Genomic DNA, 19,832 nt, shown 5'->3' on the forward strand with positions numbered 1-19,832 from the left:
GCGTGTTTTTGTTGGATTATTTGCTGTAGGAAATTGCTGCGATTTGGCACGATGCCGTCACTCCGCGCCGTGGAGCCAGCGGTCCTTCCCAAGCGTCGCTCTGCCCAGCTACCTCCTGCCTTTCCTTTAGCATGCACCCTCTCTTTTCTGTGATTGACTAAACACACAGACGCTATGAATGAACATATGCAGTGCACAATGAGGTCTTTTTACGTTTTCGTAGAAAATGACATAGTGAATTTACGTGCACTAACAGACACGTTACCCGTTAAAGGGTCATGTGCTTACAGATGGATGTTCCCATTGCACTCTAGTTCTTCCTGCATGACATTTGGCAGCAGAATCCAGTAAGTATGGATTGAGAGTTCAAACCACTTTGTCTCCTTGGAGGTACGCTTGTAGATCGCAGTCTTGTCTCAATGTAAAGATAGACTTACTGCATAAGAGTCACTATCGTGACATTGCTGCATACACATAGAAAAGAGAAAGATAAACAGCACAACACATTAAATCACCGTTCAGCTATTTGACTTTGTTCCACAGGCATTATAACGAAGCAATGGAGTGGGCCGAGCAGGACAGTATTTGCACATGGCTACAGAGAGAACTAATTTAGTGGAGGAAACCAAACCTAGACTAAAGGGTGGTACGTTCAGAGTAGGCCCAAAAGTTCTATGAATGTGCAACACTCGACCAGCCATGAACAGTGAGCGACTCTGGAATACCCTGTGGTAACAAACATAATATTTTAAAATAAAGCTCATTCCTCACTGTGTGATTTTTTCAGCTACTACCCAGATAGTTTACTGGATGGAACAGCCAGGGTCAGCAAAGTGAAAAAACAAAGCGTAATACTTGCAGTAGGAAAAAAATTGCCCCTGAAAAGAGGTTGCCACTCTAAAAGAGAGTGTGTTTGAATACAGTGAGCGACCCAATATACCCTTTGGGGCTTGGGTAGAAAATAATAGGATGGGTAAATTTGCCTCCAAGGGAGTTTACTGGAAAAATGGATTTAAGTAACTTTAAAAATGAATTGGTTTCAGGTAAATTAATCGTCCTGAGTGAGTTTAGTTCCAACAGATCATATAAATAAACATATAATTCAAACTAAACAAACATAACAATACTCAACATTTGGACAATAACCAATAGACAAGTGTATAGGCAAAGTAATAGATTTTATCAAAAAAATGAGTCCTAAGAGAAAAATACAATACAGATATATATATATGTAAAAAACAGGGATACAGGAGAAGTATATATGAAACCAAATCAAATTCTCTGTAAAGCCTGTAAAGAACCTATCCAAAATGTAGATGTATAAATTCTTCTTTGGATAAGGCTGAAAGTCGACGTTTCGGTCTTTATGGACAACTCTTTAAGACCATCATCAGGACAGAAAAAATTGATATTGTAACTCCCTATTAAGAGATAAAATAAAACCTTTTAAACTGTGACATATGAGATCTAAATCAAAATTCAATGCCGCACTATACACATAAACATCAAACATTATACTCGAATTACATTTAACAATACATAGATATAACAGACAACAACATGACAGTAAAAATTATTTACAGTGAATTAGTAAGAAAAATTCATTTTGAATACTCTGAACATGTGCAGAAAAAATATCCTTGTTGTGGAGTAGCCTACAAGTCCACTAAGTTGAACCAAACTTATTGAATTGGTCATTGATGCTAATATATTAAATCTGTTCAATATCAATTTAAGAGGATTCATGAATACCTTGTTATATGAATTACAGAACAGTTACTCCATGTGGAGTGAACATTTTCATAACCAGGTTACACTAAAGTATAGTAACTTGAGATGCAGACATACCTAAAACGAGAGGTCCTTAGAGTATCTTTTGCCTGGGATTCTGTTAACATCCGTACTTTACTTCAGGGCGAATCTGTAAGTATTTCAGTGACTATAAGTAACACAAATCTGATGTGCTATGTCGTTAGGGCCATTTAATCAAAACAAATTAAACTAAGTACCTTAATTTATCCACCATCAAGCTGATAAGGTGATAGAGGAGACGATTGATAGAGACTCTTGATAAAGGCTCTAGGAATGGACAGAAATTAATCTGTAACAATGAGATAGAAAAATGGCTATAAATACCCAGTTTAACTACAATTGCATGGGTAGTATGACATGGGGGTATTAGTATCATTACCTTGATAATAGCAAAATTATAGACCGTGAACGCCCCTCGACGATTTTGTGACGCATTGCCAAATAGTTGAAGAGCGTTCACTGTCAATATCAGTTGCATCTGTTACTAATGAGACTCCCAGTTTTCCATCTTTACTGTTTCCTGATGACATCACACAGTTAGCACCTTGTCCCCTCCATAAACACTCAATGACACCTTTTTACTGCAAAGAGGCCTGGACAGGAGAAAGAATCTACAGTAAGTAAACAGTGATTCACCTTTATATCTTTTTTCTGCTTCTCTCTTCACCACCCTCTGAAAGGGTAATGCCTGTGGTACCAAAGGGGAAGCCAGTGGTTGCAGCTACAACTCAAATTGACATGCATGGTCTCTTTTCTCCCCTTCCTTAGCTGTAGGATTTCTAATTTCTTAAAAGGGTTACATCCTGCTTTTGGCGGCGGGAGGGGGGGGACAAGTTGGGGCAGCCTACTTCAGTTACGCTTGTTATTTCTCAAACACGACTCCTTCCTCGTGAAATGTGTATGAGTTTATGCTGGGAAGTCGGCATATTATTCATTCATTTATTTATTTGGTTTTATTTTGGAGTTTTGAATAGCGCTACTCGTCATTTCGACCACTTCTGAGAGCTAAGAAAACAAGCAATTCCATGCTATAGGTCTTGCATTTTAGAAACTTTGACCTATTGCAAATGACAATGCCTTTTATTATTACAGGTTTATCTGATAGAGACTACTAGCCGCAGATTCCTTCACGTAGTATTATCCCCAGGCGTGAGGCGTGCCGGGGGCGGGGCAGCATCATGCAACTCCGTCCAGGCGACGTCCGCGTACATGACGTCAGCGAGGTCACATAAGACCCGCCCGGCACGCCTACGTCAGTTTTTTCCTTTTCCGCGTGTAACGCGGATCCGGTCCTTGCTAAGGGCATGTTTGGGCTCTTTTTTTCTTTCCATTGTCCCTTTTTTTTGTGGAACAGTGTGCGAATGACTTTGGGCTTCAAGACTTGCACGTTGTGTGGGCGTCTTATGTCAGCGACCGACCCTCACCTCATTTGTATGTGGTGTTTGGGGAGGATCAAGGCATCACTGATGGTGCGGTGTGCCAACAGTTGAAGCTGAAGTCGCGGCGGGAGCGCCAAATCAAACTTCTCTCGACGTGTCTCTCCAGGTAGACATCCTCCCCTTGGTCTGCTTCGACGGACGACTTCAGATACAGCCGTGGTCGTCGTCCTTGCCCTTCTCTGATGTCACGTGAGCGTCGCTCCCCGGTGGGTAAGTGTCGCAGTTTGTCCCCGGGGCCTGTTTTCCGGCCTGCCAGGGGTGTGGGCTCTCTGTGGGTGATGCAGCCTGCATGTCATCCTATCCACCGTTTCCCGGTGCTGGGGCATCGAGAATTCAGATGGAGACCTATGTGGCTTTGCAGTCCTTGCTGGCATCTCCTTCTCCTTCCCCTCCTGGGGTGTCGGCGGATCCCTTGCCTTGCGCAGGACCCTCCACTGCGTCGCTGGCGGCTTCGGCCCGGCGCCGACTGGTTCGGATCCAGGCTTGGAGGATGTGGTACTGTTGAGGTGCGCCTCCTCTGGGGCACCTCTTTCAGGCCACGGCTTCTCTGCCTCGTCGCAAATTCCTTCGGGAGTCCCTGTGGGGTCACAGGAGGTCACGGGGCTCCCGGCACATCCCCGAGCCCCTCTCGGTCCTTTGACAAGGTGGTCCTGTCTAAGGCCGAGGTGACGCCGCTACAGCAGCAGCTGGACTGAGCAGAGCCACAGGGGTTGGTAGACCCTCCTCGTCCCACTCCGGTTCCTGGCTGGGTGGGGACCCCTTGTCCCTCTTCGGGACCCTCTCGTCCTTTCCCAAGGGCGGCTGCCTCGTCAGAGGGCGAGTCGGATGTTGAATCATCCCTCATGCCGCCACATGGGTTGCCGGACGATCTCCGCCGCATTCTGGGCCACGGCTGGCGGAAGACTTCGTGTCACTCCCCAGGCCCTTCTTGTTCCTCTGCGCAGGTGGCTGCCTCAGTGGGGGTCGAGCCGACGTCGCTCCGGTGCCGCCCTGGGGCTAGTTCGGCTCCAGTACTGCTCCGGTCCCTGATTCGGTGTGACTTGGAGGCACCCTGTCCAGCGACGCCGGATGGTGCCGACGTTCTGCTTCAGGCGGCGGACTCTACGGCTCCGCGCAGGGGTCGTGCTGTGGATTCGTCTTCGGACGCTATGTCTTCTCCGGAGGCAGGCTGTATATTGGTGTCGTCCTCACCGGAGACTGGTTGCCGTGTGGTATCTTTTTTTTACCGGCGTCGTCTAAGGGCGGCTTCCCGCCTTTCCTGAAGCAGAGGTGTTCGTCGGAAGAGCGGCAGGTCCCTCATTCCTCGGCTCCTCCTGACTTCGAGGTCTGGCCCTTGCCCGTCCCGCTTGACTTCGGGGATGGCCACCTTAGTTTGCACCCGTCGCCCACGGAGGAGCTTCTTTCTCCAAAGCAGGGCCCTACGGAGGCGGGTGTGGCCTTTACTTATGCAGTGTCCGAGGCTGTTGGCATCCTGCGCATGGGTGACCCGGTTGCTCATTTTCCGTCGGATTATCTTTTGGAGGTTCTCCACCAGGGTTCTGGTGGGAGGGAAAACTTGCTTCCCTTCAAAGGTTCACTCCTTTCTTTCTTGGCGGGTGCTTGGAGGCGTCCTGCCTCAGGGGATCCGGTGCCGCAGCATCTTTTGCACTGGCATCGTCCGGCGCCGCGTGATCCGGCGTGTCTTTCCCTTCACCCCTTTGCTGCCAGTCTGCTTTTGCGGACCGCCTTTCCCTCCCTGCCACCGCTGTTGACTCCGCCATCCCGGGAGGCCCGTTGGCTGGACTCTTGGGGGCGCAACATGTTCGCCTCGACCAGCGCTGCCCTGCGGGACCTTAACACCTTGTGTGTTCTGTCTAGGGCCTCCTCCTGTTTGTGGGGCTCGGCTGAGTCTCTGGGTTTCTCAGCGGCCCAGGAGAATGTTCAGGTGGACTTGCAGCATCAAGCCCTGGATGGCCGGGAGCTTGCAGCGTTTATTCTCCGCTCCGCTCTGGACATCTCAGAGGTGCAGGGCCTGGCCATGGCATCCTCAGTCGCCATGCTTGGCTTCGGGACGGAGTGTTCCCCGAGAATATTCGGGAGCGACTCATTGACCTTCCGTTTGATGGCAGCCTGTTGCATCCCCCCGCTGACTGCCATCCAGAGGTTCTTGGCAGGGCTGCGTCCTCCTCCTCCTCCTCCTCATCATCCTCCTCCATCACCTTATTCTCCTCCTCTGCCTTATCCTACTCCTCCTTCTCCTCCTCCTCAGTGACTGCTGAGTTGGTCTGGTTCTGGGCCTTCTTCGACCGGTTGGTCTGGCTGTGGAGTGTGTTTTCTGGCCATTTGAGTCCTCCCTTGGGACTTTGGCATTATTAGCTGCTGGACGGCCCTTTGTTGCCTATGTGTGTGTGTTTCGCTTGAGTTGTTGCGCAGACTTGGCCCTAACATTAGGCCTTCTGATTTGCTTGAGCTGCTTATCAAGCCTTCCACTGGGGCGTTTTTTCCCTGTGGTTCTCTTCGTTTTTCCTCTGCTGCGGAAGTTCTTCCAAAGAGGGTTCCCATATCTTGGGACTTAGCGTAACCTTTGTGGGGTAGTAGTAGCTGTTATATAGCTTGCGCTCTGCTGAGGAGCTCTGGTCGCCTTCTGTGCCCTTTCTCCATGGTGTTTATGTATGTTGCTTTGCTTCTTGAGGTCTTGTGCGCGGCCCCTCGTGGTGTGCCTGAGCATTCCCTCATCCCCCTGCTCCTGTTCTGAGGGCTGGGATGATTGTGTTCTCCCTTGTCAGGCGCCGCCTGCCCGGCCTGCCTGGGCTGTTGTTCTTGCTTCTGCCGGCTTATGATGGCGTGCCTTTCTGGCTGGCGTGTTGTCCTCCATTTGGGGTGGGTTCGCCTTCTTTTCCATCGTTTTCTTGGGCCCTCTAGGCTTCTTCTTCTTCTCCTCTTCCTTTCTTGGCATTGGATGGAAGCTATGTTGCCTTGTAGGGGAGTGGGGTGCTCGGCCTTCCGGGCCTTGCTCTTGGTTCCTCTGCTGTGAGTGTGCGTCCCTCTTCAGCCTCTTTTTTCCCTCCTCCATCTTCTGGGGGTCGGTGATGTTCTGCTTGTGGGGTTACTCTTGCCTGGCTGGGTCGAGGTTTCACCTGAACTGCAGATCTGGTCCCCTGTGGGTCCCTCTGTTCTGTTCAGGCTGGTGTGGTCCTTTCGCAGACCCTCCTTCCCTGTGGGTATTGCTAGGGTATCTATTCTACGTGAAGGAATCTGCGGCTAGTAGTCTCTATCAGATGTACGAGTTACTTTCCTTCAGTAACGATGGATTATAGCCGCAGATTCCTTCACGGCCCCCTTCCCCCCCCCCCCCCCCCCCCTCCCCCCCTTGGGTTGGTCTTCGGTACTCGCCTCCCGGTGTGGGGCTGCATCTCCTGTGAGTACCTTCTTTTGCTCTTGACGGGTGTCTCAGTCTGGTTGCGGTTTATTCCTCCTCTTGGTTCCTTGGAGGATGGGGTTATTGTGCTCCTGTGCCCCGCTGCTCTGGCTACTCCAGGGTCGGGCGGTTTGCCTTCAATCTCTGTCCTTTCTTCCCTCCCTTCCTCTTGCTGCCAAAAGTCCTGACCCCTCTGCTAACCTCTGAATAGGGGTCATCTGGCCAGGCCTTACCCTTGTTCCTCGGGGGGTGGTTGCCCTCTATGCTGGGGTGGCTTGGAGGTTGTGTTCCTGTCTGTCTTGGGACTGGCTCCCCTTCCTTGTTTCTGGATGGGGGTGGTGGGCCTGTTACATGTATCATGGCTTTTACGCATGTTCCTTGTCTGTAGGGGAAGGCTGTCTATGTACTAGCAGGGTGGCTGCTCTGGGCTCTGCTCTGTTTTTCTTTCCGTGCCTTGGATTCTGCAGTTTTGACACTGCTCCTAGTGGTGGTATTAGTCACTATTTCTTTCCAATTTTACTGCTCTTCGCACACTGTTCCCATGCTCCCACAGTTTTTTATCTGGTGGCTCCGCGTCGTGGTGTTCTCTGAAGAAAACTGATGTAGGCGCGCCGGGGCAGGTCTTATATGTGACCTCACTGACATCATGTACGCGGACGACGCCTGGGAGGAGTCGTGTGATGCTGCCCCGCCCCCGGCGTGCAGGGATGCTGTGGCAAAAAGTTTCCGGATCCAGTCTCACGCCTGGGGATAATTCTACATGAAGGAATCTGCGGCTAGAATCTTCTCTACCAGATACATCATTAGTGAAGGTAAGTAACTCTTACTTTAAACACATAAATAAAAGGCATTGTTATTTACAAAAATATTGCAATTGCAAGACCTATTGCATTGCAAATGCTTGTTACAAATTCCATAATTGTAAAAACATAATAACCAAATGAAATTTTACACAACTTGATATTTTTTGCAGAAAAGAAAAGCAAAGCGACACCCGAATAGACCAAAAATAGCAGCAGACACAGAGGTATAAATTAGGGGTGGGCGGAATTTGCGTAGTCTCACTACACGAAGCTCCGATAAACGATAAAAAAATCTCTGCGACCACGCAAACGTTCCGGGAACACGCAGAATTGCTTATTCCCCCCGTTCGCCATGCTTATTTCCTGTTAGCGAATGCTGTTTGCGTGCTCGGGGGGAAATATATCGCGAACACGTATTTTGAGAGGGCGAACAAGAAAAAAATTCTGCGAAGCCGCAGATCGCGGAATTTTTGGCAACTCCGCATTCTCTGCAGAGCGCGAAATTACCCAAATTCCGCGAGTGGAACAAAATTTACCACCCTGGCCTAGTATAAATGTGCCCTTTTGTCTAAAGCATCATACAACAGTTGCACAAGTGTGCCTTAAAGTCATAAAGGGTGCAGACACCAAGCATTTATGTAGGAGCAGTGGTGGGTGTGCAGGAGATGATCATAGCTTCCAAGCGCCTCCTCAGCCAGGCCACCCTTTCTGGCTACAGGCATGTTGCACTCTGGGACTTGTAGTTTGAGTATGATGTTTGCTCAGCAACCTGTATTCCAGCATGTCACACACAAGCTAAAAAGCCAGATGTGGTCATTGAGGCTGTGCAGGACATGGCCACTTGGCATCTGAAAAGCCGGTGTGTAGATCAGCTCGGGTGAGGTATAATACTGTGTTGTAAATAAAAGATCTTCTGTAGCCAAGTGGTATATAAGTATGTTGTAAATTTATTGATAATATAACAGCTTCAGATAAGTTACTGGAAGATGTAAAGTCCAGGTGACGCCCCACCAGGAGCAGCCTCCCTGCTGCTCAGTCTGCTCACTCCAACTGACACGCACAACCTCGCCAGGCACCCATGCATTCCACAACATCATCAATATTACAACATTCCAGACATCTCCAAGCACTCCAACACTCATTCTGGCTGAGCAGTAGGGAAGAGATACATAGGCAAGGGGAAAGGCAAACAGTAGATCATAACTCATCCCCCTTCCTAAGGAAACCAAAACACAATAAAAGCAATTGAATGTACATAAGGCAATCAAAATAGAAAATACATTAGAATATAAAAGATGCATGGAAAGACATTAAGCAAATGAATCAAGGAACATATCAAACAAATGAAATGCTTGACAATTCATTAAGCTAACTAATTCACACACCAAAAATCAAAATCAAGAAAAGCATCAGGCTTAGACAATACTAGAATATTCAAGTCAAACATTTCAAAAGTAAAACCAGAGAAGCCTCGTAAGAGAAGAGATACATAACCAAGGGGAAAGGCTAACAGTAGATCATAACATACCTCTCACTCGCTGTCTCAGCAGCGCCAGATTGAGGTCAGCTGGTTGAAGAAGCAGCAGAGGACCGGTCATGCGGAATCCTTGCAGTGCAGGAACGTGTCTCTGCGACAGTGTGGTAACGATCCCTTTGGGTCATGGCTGCTCTTTATTAAATGTTTCAAACATATAATTAAGTAATTGCAATAATAGGACTGAAGAGAATGCCAGCAAAATGCAGCAGAATGTATCCCCAGAGAAACTGCATATTCAAGAAGTATACTATGCTGAAAATAATCTTCAGCAGTTCATGTGGCTCGAAATTGAGGGTGATACCCGAATGGTTAAAGCGTATTACTAATAGCTTGATTACTCTATAACCGCATTCCAGTTGATAGAGCTGTATACTATGTTCATTTATTTTGTGGAGAAAGAACATTTCATTTTTTTCCAACCCCCAGTGCTTCCCGGCAAAACTGCAACTGGTACAATCGAGATTCAAGTCGAAGACGTTAATGATAACTGTCCGCAGATTGTGAATCCTTCACAAACCATCTGTGATAATGCTCCGTTCATCAACATTACTGCTGCGGATCCAGATGCCTTCCCCAATGGGGCTCCTTTCACATTCACCGTCCTGGATGAACCTGCTGGAACTGCAAGTAACTGGGCGATTGCAAGCACCAATGGTAAGTAGCAGTGACCACCTTCTAATTTATCAAATGTTTCCACTTTTGTGGGTTTGCTGTGACTGCGCTGGCAGTATGGTCATGGACATAGATTCAGCAAAATGAAGGGGGTAACTGAAGTGACAAAATGCACCTTTAACCATGTTCCATCCCAGCATTACATAGTTTTCCCTCCCTTACCCCACATCAACCTCGTATCTGCTGCTTGGTGTTAGGCGAATGCCAATGCTCGTTATACAGTGAGGTGCTTTGTGTGGCCAGTTCAAACAATCTGCACTGCAGATTTTTGTTTTTGAATGCTTTTTTATTCATGGAAGTCAGGTCTCGAAATGAGCCATAGATGTTTTTTGAGCCAGTAAATATTCTTCTCTCCACACGTCCACCCAGATAGAAAACGTGTGAAAGCATTAGAATGGAAGAGAAATGGATGAAGCCATAGCATAGGATCGCATCAGTGCTGCAGTGATACAGGTCCTGGGTTGTTATGTCTGCTCAGGTGGGTTGCAGGCTGAGCAGTGGGCACCTGTGTGCGGGGAAGCTTAACAGCCCATATGCCATTAATATATCTGAATGTGGTACATGCATGTGCTGAGACGTAGAAACCTAGAAAGGTTTGCTAAGAATAGATGTGTGGGTGCCACAGCACCTGTGGCATTAGGACTGTCATCATGGGACAGAGGAGAATGTGCGTGAGAGGGGCCGTAATTTGAACATTTTGCTTTTTCACGTTTCAGAAATATTGGGAAATGGATAATTGCAATAATTTGAGGATATTTTTTGCATTAAAATAAAAAGCATGAATGAACAGTGTATCTGTTTTCACACACGTTCTGATTTTATTTTCCTCCACCAATTTTATGAAATATTTCATCTGATTTTGCCACATCTCTGCAGATTTAGACTACTTCTAGCTAGAATTTTGGAAACATCAGATGTCACAGTAAGTGTGCGATAGGCACACCAGATGTTTAAATTTTTTTTAGAGGATACTGAAGAACTGTTATACTTTGTTGCCCTATATCACATGCAAGATTGAATCGGTGTCTCTTTACGATCTATTTTATTTTTCTTAACTGTATGTTAAAGCCACTTGGACAGGTTTGATAAACTCCTTGGTGACCGGCCCATTGCATCGCCTAAAAAATTAGCGTTGGTTCCTTTTTTGTGGAATGTATGTTTTTTTTTGTGAGGTTTACTTAGGAGGAGGGGTGTAAGGTTATAGGGTAGCATGCCTATGGCAAGCACTTATTCTGCCTCTCATATTTTGACAAATGTTGCTTAAGATTGCATTCAACTAAATTTCTCTTGTAATGTTAGTGGGAAGTGACAAATGTGTTAAACAAAGCAGTGAATACAAAAATGTGTTTGTTTATGGTCAGAACTTAAATAGATTTGTCCTTTTACTTTTCAACAAGTTCATTCCACAGAAGTAGTAAATGCACTACTTCGAGAACTCTATTACCAGCTACGTGTTAATGCTACCAATTAATATTTTACTCTTTGCAATTTGCTTTCTTTTAGCTCACTAAAGATGCCATTACCAAGAGTCACAAACCAATTTAACTTTTTTCTTCAGGAGCATGACCTATTTGTATTGCAAAAAGATGTGGACGCCTGCTGAGATTATTTTAAAGAATATTCTAATAAAAGTGACTATTAGCACAGTGTTTTTACCATGTTTTTCTCTCACCCAAAGCCACCAGTGTCCAGTTGGTGGCTAAGAATCTCCGGCCTAGGAATTATGAAGTTCCCATTGCTGTGATGGATAATCAAGGCTTGAAGTGTCCTGAAAAACAAACTCTTCAGCTCACCGCTTGTACCTGTACAAAGGACTATGCTTGCCAAGACCGTATGGTCGGTGACAGAAAAACTGAACTGGGAGCTGGAGCGATTGGACTAATGATTCTAGCATGTTTACTATTGCTGCGTAAGTAATGCTTAATCTGGTTCTCTTTCTAAATGTTGACTTTAACTGTTTAAAATAAAATCATGTTTGACTATTACTTATTTCACACACCCTGCCTGCTTATTGAGAACCTTATCATTACCACTCTTTACTGTAATAAGGTGCTCTGACCATTTACATGTGTACTTTTAATGTTCCTTTTGATGCACACTGTAATGTTTGCTTCCTCACACAATTTACTTGGTGAGCCCACTAAGAAGCTCGCAATGTAAAATATAATACATTTTGGGTCTGTCAGAACCCCTTCCAGAGGATCACGGGGCAAGCAGGGGTTACTGGGCTCAACAATGGGGGGGTTAAGGCTTTTTACTCCTGGTGTCCCATAGGCCAACTTACTATGGGCCCTGAGTAAGTGGGCCAAGTACCCCTTCGGTACTTGACTCTCAGTGGTGGCACAGGTTGAGCAGCCCACGGCTTCTTGGGAGCTTGAGGGGAGGGGTGTGAAGGGCGGTAGCTGCATGTTATACATAGGTTTGAACTCTGAATTCCTCCACAACCACATGCCCAACCAGATACCAGCTTTTACGATAAAAATGGTATTTCATATCTAAACACAAAGTGAAATGTACAAATAATTCACTCAATTGTCCTACGGCTGGCACTCTAGCTTTGTTCAGGCACTTAGCTGTCTACTGGGTTTGGTTCTTCACAAATTACGATAAGCAATATTAAAGTTAGGCCCCTTACAAGTCTGAGTCTTGGAAGTCCCAGTATGGCTTTATAAAAGTGAGTGATTGAGTGCTGCAACGCTATGAGGCAGAGTAAGTTTCCCAGAGCCCTTCAGCCCAGCCATCAGTCTTACTATTTCCCACTGGTGTTTCTGAATGAAACAGTCTAGGAGAATCTGGCACTCTGCACAGAAACCTCAAGGCACACAGGTCCATACCAACAGATCATTGTGATCCCACAATGATTCCTGTGATGTCCCGTTCTCTTGGCAGAGTTGATGGAAAGTCCCTAAGGCCCAACTGCTTCTTGAGCAGGATGAAACTCCATGTTTGAGGCATATGAGCTGCAGATCCTACACTTAGCAATAGATCGCCACCTGGTGTTGGGCTCGGATGATTGCAGGTTGTTGTCTTTTTGGAAGAAGTCTTTGTAGTCACGACATAGGTGACTCCTCCCTTGGACAATACTGCGCATGGTCATTGACTCCATCCTCAGTTTTTTTCCGCCACTGGGTTCGGATGAAAGTTTTCCGCTCCGGCTAGAAAAGACTTTTTCTGCAATTTCGAAGCAAGAAACTTTAGATAAATTATTTCGACATCGAAAAAACTTTTCGACATCACCAGCTACGTTCCGGTGCGTCGACGCGGGCCGTTGTGCCTATCGGCGCAGTACGGCCTACGCCTCATGGACAGAACTCCATTCAAGAGATGCATGGTATGTCGAGCAAAATTTCCTCGTAGCGACCATCACGAGGTCTGCAACCTCTGTCTCTCGCCAGAACACGACGAGTCGACCTGCGCAGCCTGTGCCTCCTTCTGATCAAAGAAAACCATTCGGGATCGGGGGGCCCGTCGACACGAAATGAGATCAGCGCCAGCACCGGAGGCCATCTTTGAGGAGGAGATCGTCGAAGAAGACTTCTCCGAGGACGAAGATCCAATTGAAGATATCTCTGAGGACGAGGCTCCACTCTTTGCCGAGGAAGACTTGCCTGATCTCCAGATCATATCGGGGGCAGAGGACTCGGACAATTCGATTCCATCTCGACAACCCGTGAGTACCCCACTGCCCCCGCACAACATACACTACCATAAGACAAAGGCAGCGGTCGGCACTCCGCCCATGGGGCCCAGTCGAGACCGAGCTTTCCCTCCGACGCTCCGCCTTCGGGCTCGGCTCCGAGGAAAAAGACTACGCCTTCCGGTGCCTCTGCACCGAAAAAACATGTGCCAATTCCACCTCCTCCATTGTCACCGAAACATCCTTCGACACCGAAGGACTCTTCGACACCGAAGCCAAAACGCCCTTCGGTCCCCAAAGCCAAAGACCCTTCGGCACCCGAACCAAAAGACACATCGGTGCCGAAGCCAAGAACCATACAGGACCCGAAAGCTTCGACTCCGAAACCCTCCGGTTCCAAAAATAAAGAAGGGAAGCCATATTCCAGCGCCGCAGGCCCAACAAAACGTGTCTCCATGCCGAAATCAGACATGTGGAAACAATTCCCTATAAGAAAAGAACAGAAGCAATTCCCTATAACAAAAGACCAGCAGACACACCACTTCCACCTGTGGTTCCTGCCAAAAAGAAGGATTGTGCAACTTCTCCAATGCACCCTTCCTCTCCTTCACCTTCTTCCTCTCCTATCCATCCTTACATTGAACCTATAACTTCTCCTGTTCAATCTCCTGCATCATCACACCACACTGACGAGGAGTATGATTTAGGTGGGGGCAATGACGTAACCTACCCTTTAGATGAGGATGTCAACCCCCAATATCCCAAGGAGGACGAAGCATATGGTTTTACACCAAACAATGCACCAGACATCCCTGATCCTCAGTACTACCCAACAAAACCTTCCCCTACAGAAGATAGTATTGGGTTTAATCATCTATTAAACAGAGCTTCCCTTTACCATGGAGTGTCAATGCACTCTGATGCCATTGAGGAAGATTTCTTACTAGACACATTTGAGCAGTCACAAAGGTCTACTCAAATATTACCCATGATCAAAGGAGTTAATAAACATGCTCCGGACATTTTTAAAGATCCAGTAAGATGTAGGGTGCTAAATCCCAGAATAGAAAAAAGTATAGACCAGCAGCAGCTGATCCGGTCTATGTTAAGGGACACCTGCCACTAGACTCTTTGGTAGTGTCAAATGCACGTAAAAGAGCCAACTCCCATACTTCTGGTGACACGCCCCCGCCTGACAAAGAATCAAAAATTATTGATGCGTTGGGGGAAAAGGATTGCTGCACAAGCAACAAACATATGGCGCATAGCAAACACACAAGCCTTACTCTCACGCTACGACAGGGCTCACTACGACCAACTAGAAAAATTAATGGAACATCTCCCAGATCAATACAAAGATCAGGCAGCAGAGCTCTTGCAAGAAGGCAAACTAATATCTAATTCCTCAATTAAATGCACACTAGATGTAGCTGACACAGCATCCAGAGCAGTCAATACTAGTGTGATTCTCAGACGTCATGCATGGTTACGCATTTCAGGTTTTAAACCAGAGGTACAAACTACCATCCTGAACCAGCCCTTCAATCAGAACCAGTTGTTCGGGCCAGAGGTAGACAACACACTAGAGAAGATGAAGAAAGACACGGACACAGCTAAGTCTATGGGTGCATTACAATCCACCCAGAATAGAAGTTCTTTTCGACGCTCCTTCTATAGAGGAGGCTGAAAGCAAACCGGCACAGAGACCACATCATCTTTTAAGACAAACACACAAACCTCCTCTAACAAAGGCTACTTTAGAGGAGGATACAGAGGCAACAACAATAAGGGAAGAGGTAGAGTTAATAACAACAACCGCTCCTCTTCCACTACCAAACAGTGACTTCCCTCTGCCTCCCCTACAGCATTCCACTCCTGTGGGGGCAGACTTTCACAGTTCCTACCTGTCTGGAACTCCATCACAACAGACAGGTGGGTAAGACTGACTAGAACTCACAGCAACCCACCCAAACATACCACCCAGGCAGCGTCCAATGTCCGCAGAACATATAACTCTGCTTCAACAGGAAGTTCTATTACTTCTACAAAAAGATGCTATTCAAGTAGTTCCTTTAGAGGAACAAGGAACAGGAGTTTACTCCCTGTACTTCCTAATTCCCAAAAAGGACGGGACATTAAGAACAATTCTCAACCTCAGGCCCCTCAACCGCTACATGCTATCTGATCATGTTCACATGATCACTTTACAACAAGTACTCCCATTACTACGACAGGGAGACTTTCTGTCCACACTAGACCTAAAGGACGCCTATTTTCACATTCCTATACATCCTGCGCACAGGAAGTATCTAAGGTTTGTCATACAAGGACAACACTATCAGTTCAAAGTCCTTCCATTCGGGGTCACAACAGCACCACAAGTGTTTACAAAGTGCTTAGCAGTAGTTGCAGCACATCTCAGAAGACAACAAATGCATGTCTTCCCTTACCTCGACGACTGGCTCATAAAAGCAAGATAGTTCAACCAGTATGTACAACACACAAAACAAACAATTCAAACACTGCACGACTTAGGGTTTACGATAAACTACACCAAGTCGCACCTAGAGCCTTTGCACGCTCATCAATATCTAGGAGCTACCATAGACACATCTGCAGCTCTAGCGTATCCCAGTCAAGCCAGGATTCAAAGCATTCAGAACTTAGTCTCCCTTTTTCAATGCCAGCACTCTCTCCAAGCCAGAGTGTTCATGAAACTAATAGGCATGATGGCGTCATGCATCTTTATTGTTCCTCACACAAGACTGCAAATGTGCCCACTACAAGAATGTCTAGCACAACAGTGGAATCAGGCTCAAGGTCAGCTCACAGACCTGGTGTTGGTAGACAGCCGTACATATCGCTCTCTGCAATGGTGGAACACCAAAAACTTGACAAAGGGACGGCCGTTTCTAGACCCTGTTCCACAAATAGTGCTCAGGACGGATGCATCCCTCACAGGATGGGGAGCCCATCTCTTGCATTATACCACACAAGGTCAGTGGAACAATCAACCGAAACAGTTCCACATCAACCATTTCGAGTTGCTAGCAATTTTCCTAGCACTCAAAACTTTTCAAGTACAAATACAAAACAAAGCAAAGCTGTCCTAGTCCGGACGGACAATATGACAGCCATGTATTATATACAAAAACAGGGGGGGGACACACTCTCTGCAACTGTCCCAGCTTGCACAAAACATTTGGAGATGGGCCATCCCTCAAAACATACACCTCACAGTAGAACACCTTCCAGGAATTCACAACCAGATAGCAGATCTGTTGAGTCATCAGTCACAACAGATTCATGAATGGGAGTTGCACCCACAAGTTCTACAACCATTCTTCCAAATGTGAGGGCTTCCTCAGATAGGCCTGTTTGCCACCCACGAAAATGCAAAATGCCCAACCTTCGCCGCCAGGTTCCCACGGTCGGAGGGGAATGCAATGTCTATGAACTGGTCAGGCAGATTTGCGTACGCTTTTCCGCCTATCCCACTCATTCCACTAGTAGTACGCAAGCTCAGACAACAGTCTCTCAAACTAATACTAGTGGCCCCCACATGGGCACGCCAGCCGTGGTTCACCACGCTACTAGATCTCTCACTGGTTCCACATCAGAAATTACGGCTCACGCCATCCCTGTTAACACAGAATCATGGAGAAGTAAGGCACCCAGAACCAAGCCAACTGAATTTGGCGATCTGGCTCCTAAAGTCCTAGTGTTTGGTTACTTAAACTTACCACCATATGAATATAATTAAAGAAGCTAGAAGACTCACTACCAGAGCATGTTATGATGCTAAGTGGAAAAGATTTGCAATATACTGTAACAACATTCACATTGATCCACTGGATGTTTCCATCCAAAATATAATTTGCTACCTTCTACACCTACAAAGGTCCAATTTGGCTTATTCTTCCATACGCCTGCATCTAGCAGCAATTTCAGCGTATTTACAAAATAGACAACATCTATCTCTTTAGAGTACCTGCAATAAAAGCATTTATGGAAGGATTAAAACGAATAATGCCACCTAGGTTACCACCTGCTCCAGTACGGAACCTAAATGTGGTCCTTACAAGACTCATGGGCCCCCCCTTTTGAGCCTTTACATAAGTGTGAACTGCAATTCCTAACATGGAAAACTGCCTTCCTTGTTATCACCTCTCTCAGAAGAGTTAGTGAAATACAAGCATTCACAATAGAAGAACCATTTTTTCAAATACATCCTAACAAAGTGGTTTTTAGACCCAATCCTAAATTCCTGCCAAAAGTGATTACTCCTTTTCACCTTAACCAATCAGTAGTTACCAGTGTTTTTTCAAAAAACGGACTCTGTTGCAGAAAGGGCTTTACACACCTTAGATGTTAGAAGAGCTCTACTATACTACACAGACAGGACTAAATCCTTCAGAAAGACAAAACAGCTATTTGTATCTTTCTCTCCCCCACACAAAGGCAATCCCATCTCTAAAGGAGGAATTGCCAGATGGATTGTAAAGTGTATTCAAATATGCTATCAAAAAGCTAAACGTACACTAACAGTTCCTCCTAGAGCACACTCCACTCGCAAAATAGGAGCCTATATGGCTTTCTTAGGAAGCATACCACTAGAGGACATATGCAAGGCAGCAACATGGTCTACAATACACACCTTCACTAAAAACTATTGTGTTGATGTGCAAGCCAAGCAGCAAGCTGCAGTGGGCCAAGCTGTCCTTAAAACACTATTTCAGTATGCTGCAACGGATAGAAGCGACCTCCGCTAGGGTAGATACTGCTGCACAATCGTTGCTAAGTGTAGGATCTGCAGCTCATATGCCTCGAACGGAAAATGCTACTTACCAGTATGCATCTGTTCTTGGCATGTAGAGCTGCAGAGTCCTACACGCCCTCCCGCCTCCCTGGGACTTGTATCCGTTCCAGTACTCATCTTACTTAGATGCACATGCATGGACATCCTTTCTCTTTACTTCTACTAACCCCTACTAACCCCATCATTTCCCATCATGACGAAAAACAATCTGAGGATGGAGTCGATGACCATGCGCAGTATTGTCCATGGGAGGAGTCACCTATCTCGTGACTACAAAGACTTCTTCCAAGAAGACAACCTGCAATCATCCGAGCCCAACACCAGGTGGCGATCTATTGCTAAGTGTAGGACTCTGCAGCTCTACATGCCAAGAACAGATGCATACTGGTAAATAGCATTTTTTCTTCTCTAGAGCACAGAGGTCTTTATGTACCAGTTTTTCAAAGGTTCTTACCTCTGATGGAACCATACTGGCAGATGGAAGGAATGTAGAGGGTGGTCGAAAAGGGGTATTAGCATTGGTTATGGTGGAAGGGTGAACTTAAAAAAAGGCTTTTAGACGAATTAGTCTGAAGAATCTGAGCAATTCTGTTTGTAACTCCATAAAGTTTGGGCGAATGGTAGGTACAAACGACAGGCCTTTTTTTAATAGGGCTATTTCCGGGTCCTGTAATAAATGTTGGGATAGATTGAAAATAGGTATTAGCTCAGAAGACATATTCAAGGAAGAGGGGAGAGGCAATGGGGCAGTTACATCAGAGTAGTTTACCACTGATAAAAGTTGTTCCGGGTCTTGCGCTCGCCTGGGGCATTGAACCATCGTTGTGGTTTCTTTACGCGCCCCCTTTGGGGAGTGCCTGGTTGGCCCCTGGCTAAAAAATTAGACTTCCCTATAATATCTCGTGAGTTGAAAAAGGCACCATAAATTCCCTTAAGAACAATTCCGCACTGGTTATAAAAAGTGCCGACAAAGGTGGAGGAATAGTCCTCCAGGACATTGATTCTTACAAAACTGAAATCAAACGCCAACTGGGAAATACTAATCACTATCAAAGATTACCTGGCAATCCAATCAAAAGCATCCAAGAGACTATATTAAAACTCACAACAGATGCTGTCTCTGAAGGCTTTCTGAGTAAAAAGGAACACTTATTCCTTAATGTTAAAAGCCCACGCCAGCCAGTAATCTACACCCTCCCCAAGGTTCATAAAAACATTGACACCCCCCCTGGCAGACCAATAGTCTCTGCCTGTGGCTCTATCCTCGAGCCCCTGGGAGCATATGTAGATTTCTTTATAAAGGAATTTGTACCATCCACAACCTGCTATGTGAGGGATAGTATGGAAATGATCAATTTGGTGGAACATTTTCCTTATGACCCGTCATCTCACACCTTATGCACAATGGACGTAGAGTCGCTTTATACTAACATCCCCCAGACAGCGGCTCTTCTGGTCATCCAGAAAATCTTAGATTCACGACCACGCCCACACAGGGTCCCCACTATCTTTCTCCTCCAGCTCCTGGAATTGTGCCTCACTAGAAACTACTTTTTGTTTGATAACATCTATTACCAACAAATAAAGGGCACTTCCATGGGGGCTATATTTGCCCCCAACTTGGCAATCCTGTTCATGTATGCCCTGGAAACTGGGGCCATCCTAGCAGAGAGTAATCCCTTCTACGCAGGCATTGTACTATGGCGCCACTATATC

At 46.3% G+C, this 19,832-nt stretch overlaps 1 protein-coding gene across 1 annotated transcript in view; it reads left to right on the top strand.

Moving 5' to 3' along the window:
* The window catches only part of LOC147724096 (desmoglein-2-like), a 396,529-nt gene that overhangs the window by 290,252 nt on the left and 86,445 nt on the right, over window positions 1-19,832 (top strand). Inside the window, exons 11-12 of the mRNA XM_086965676.1 lie at window positions 9,415-9,642; window positions 11,339-11,569. Of these exons, the coding sequence (XP_086821802.1) occupies window positions 9,415-9,642; window positions 11,339-11,569 (459 nt within the window). The remainder of the gene's footprint in view (window positions 1-9,414; window positions 9,643-11,338; window positions 11,570-19,832) is intronic.

The sequence above is a fragment of the Lissotriton vulgaris genome, chromosome 4_1 (assembly GCF_964263255.1).
Source record: "Lissotriton vulgaris chromosome 4_1, aLisVul1.2, whole genome shotgun sequence".
NCBI lineage: Eukaryota > Metazoa > Chordata > Amphibia > Caudata > Salamandridae > Lissotriton > Lissotriton vulgaris.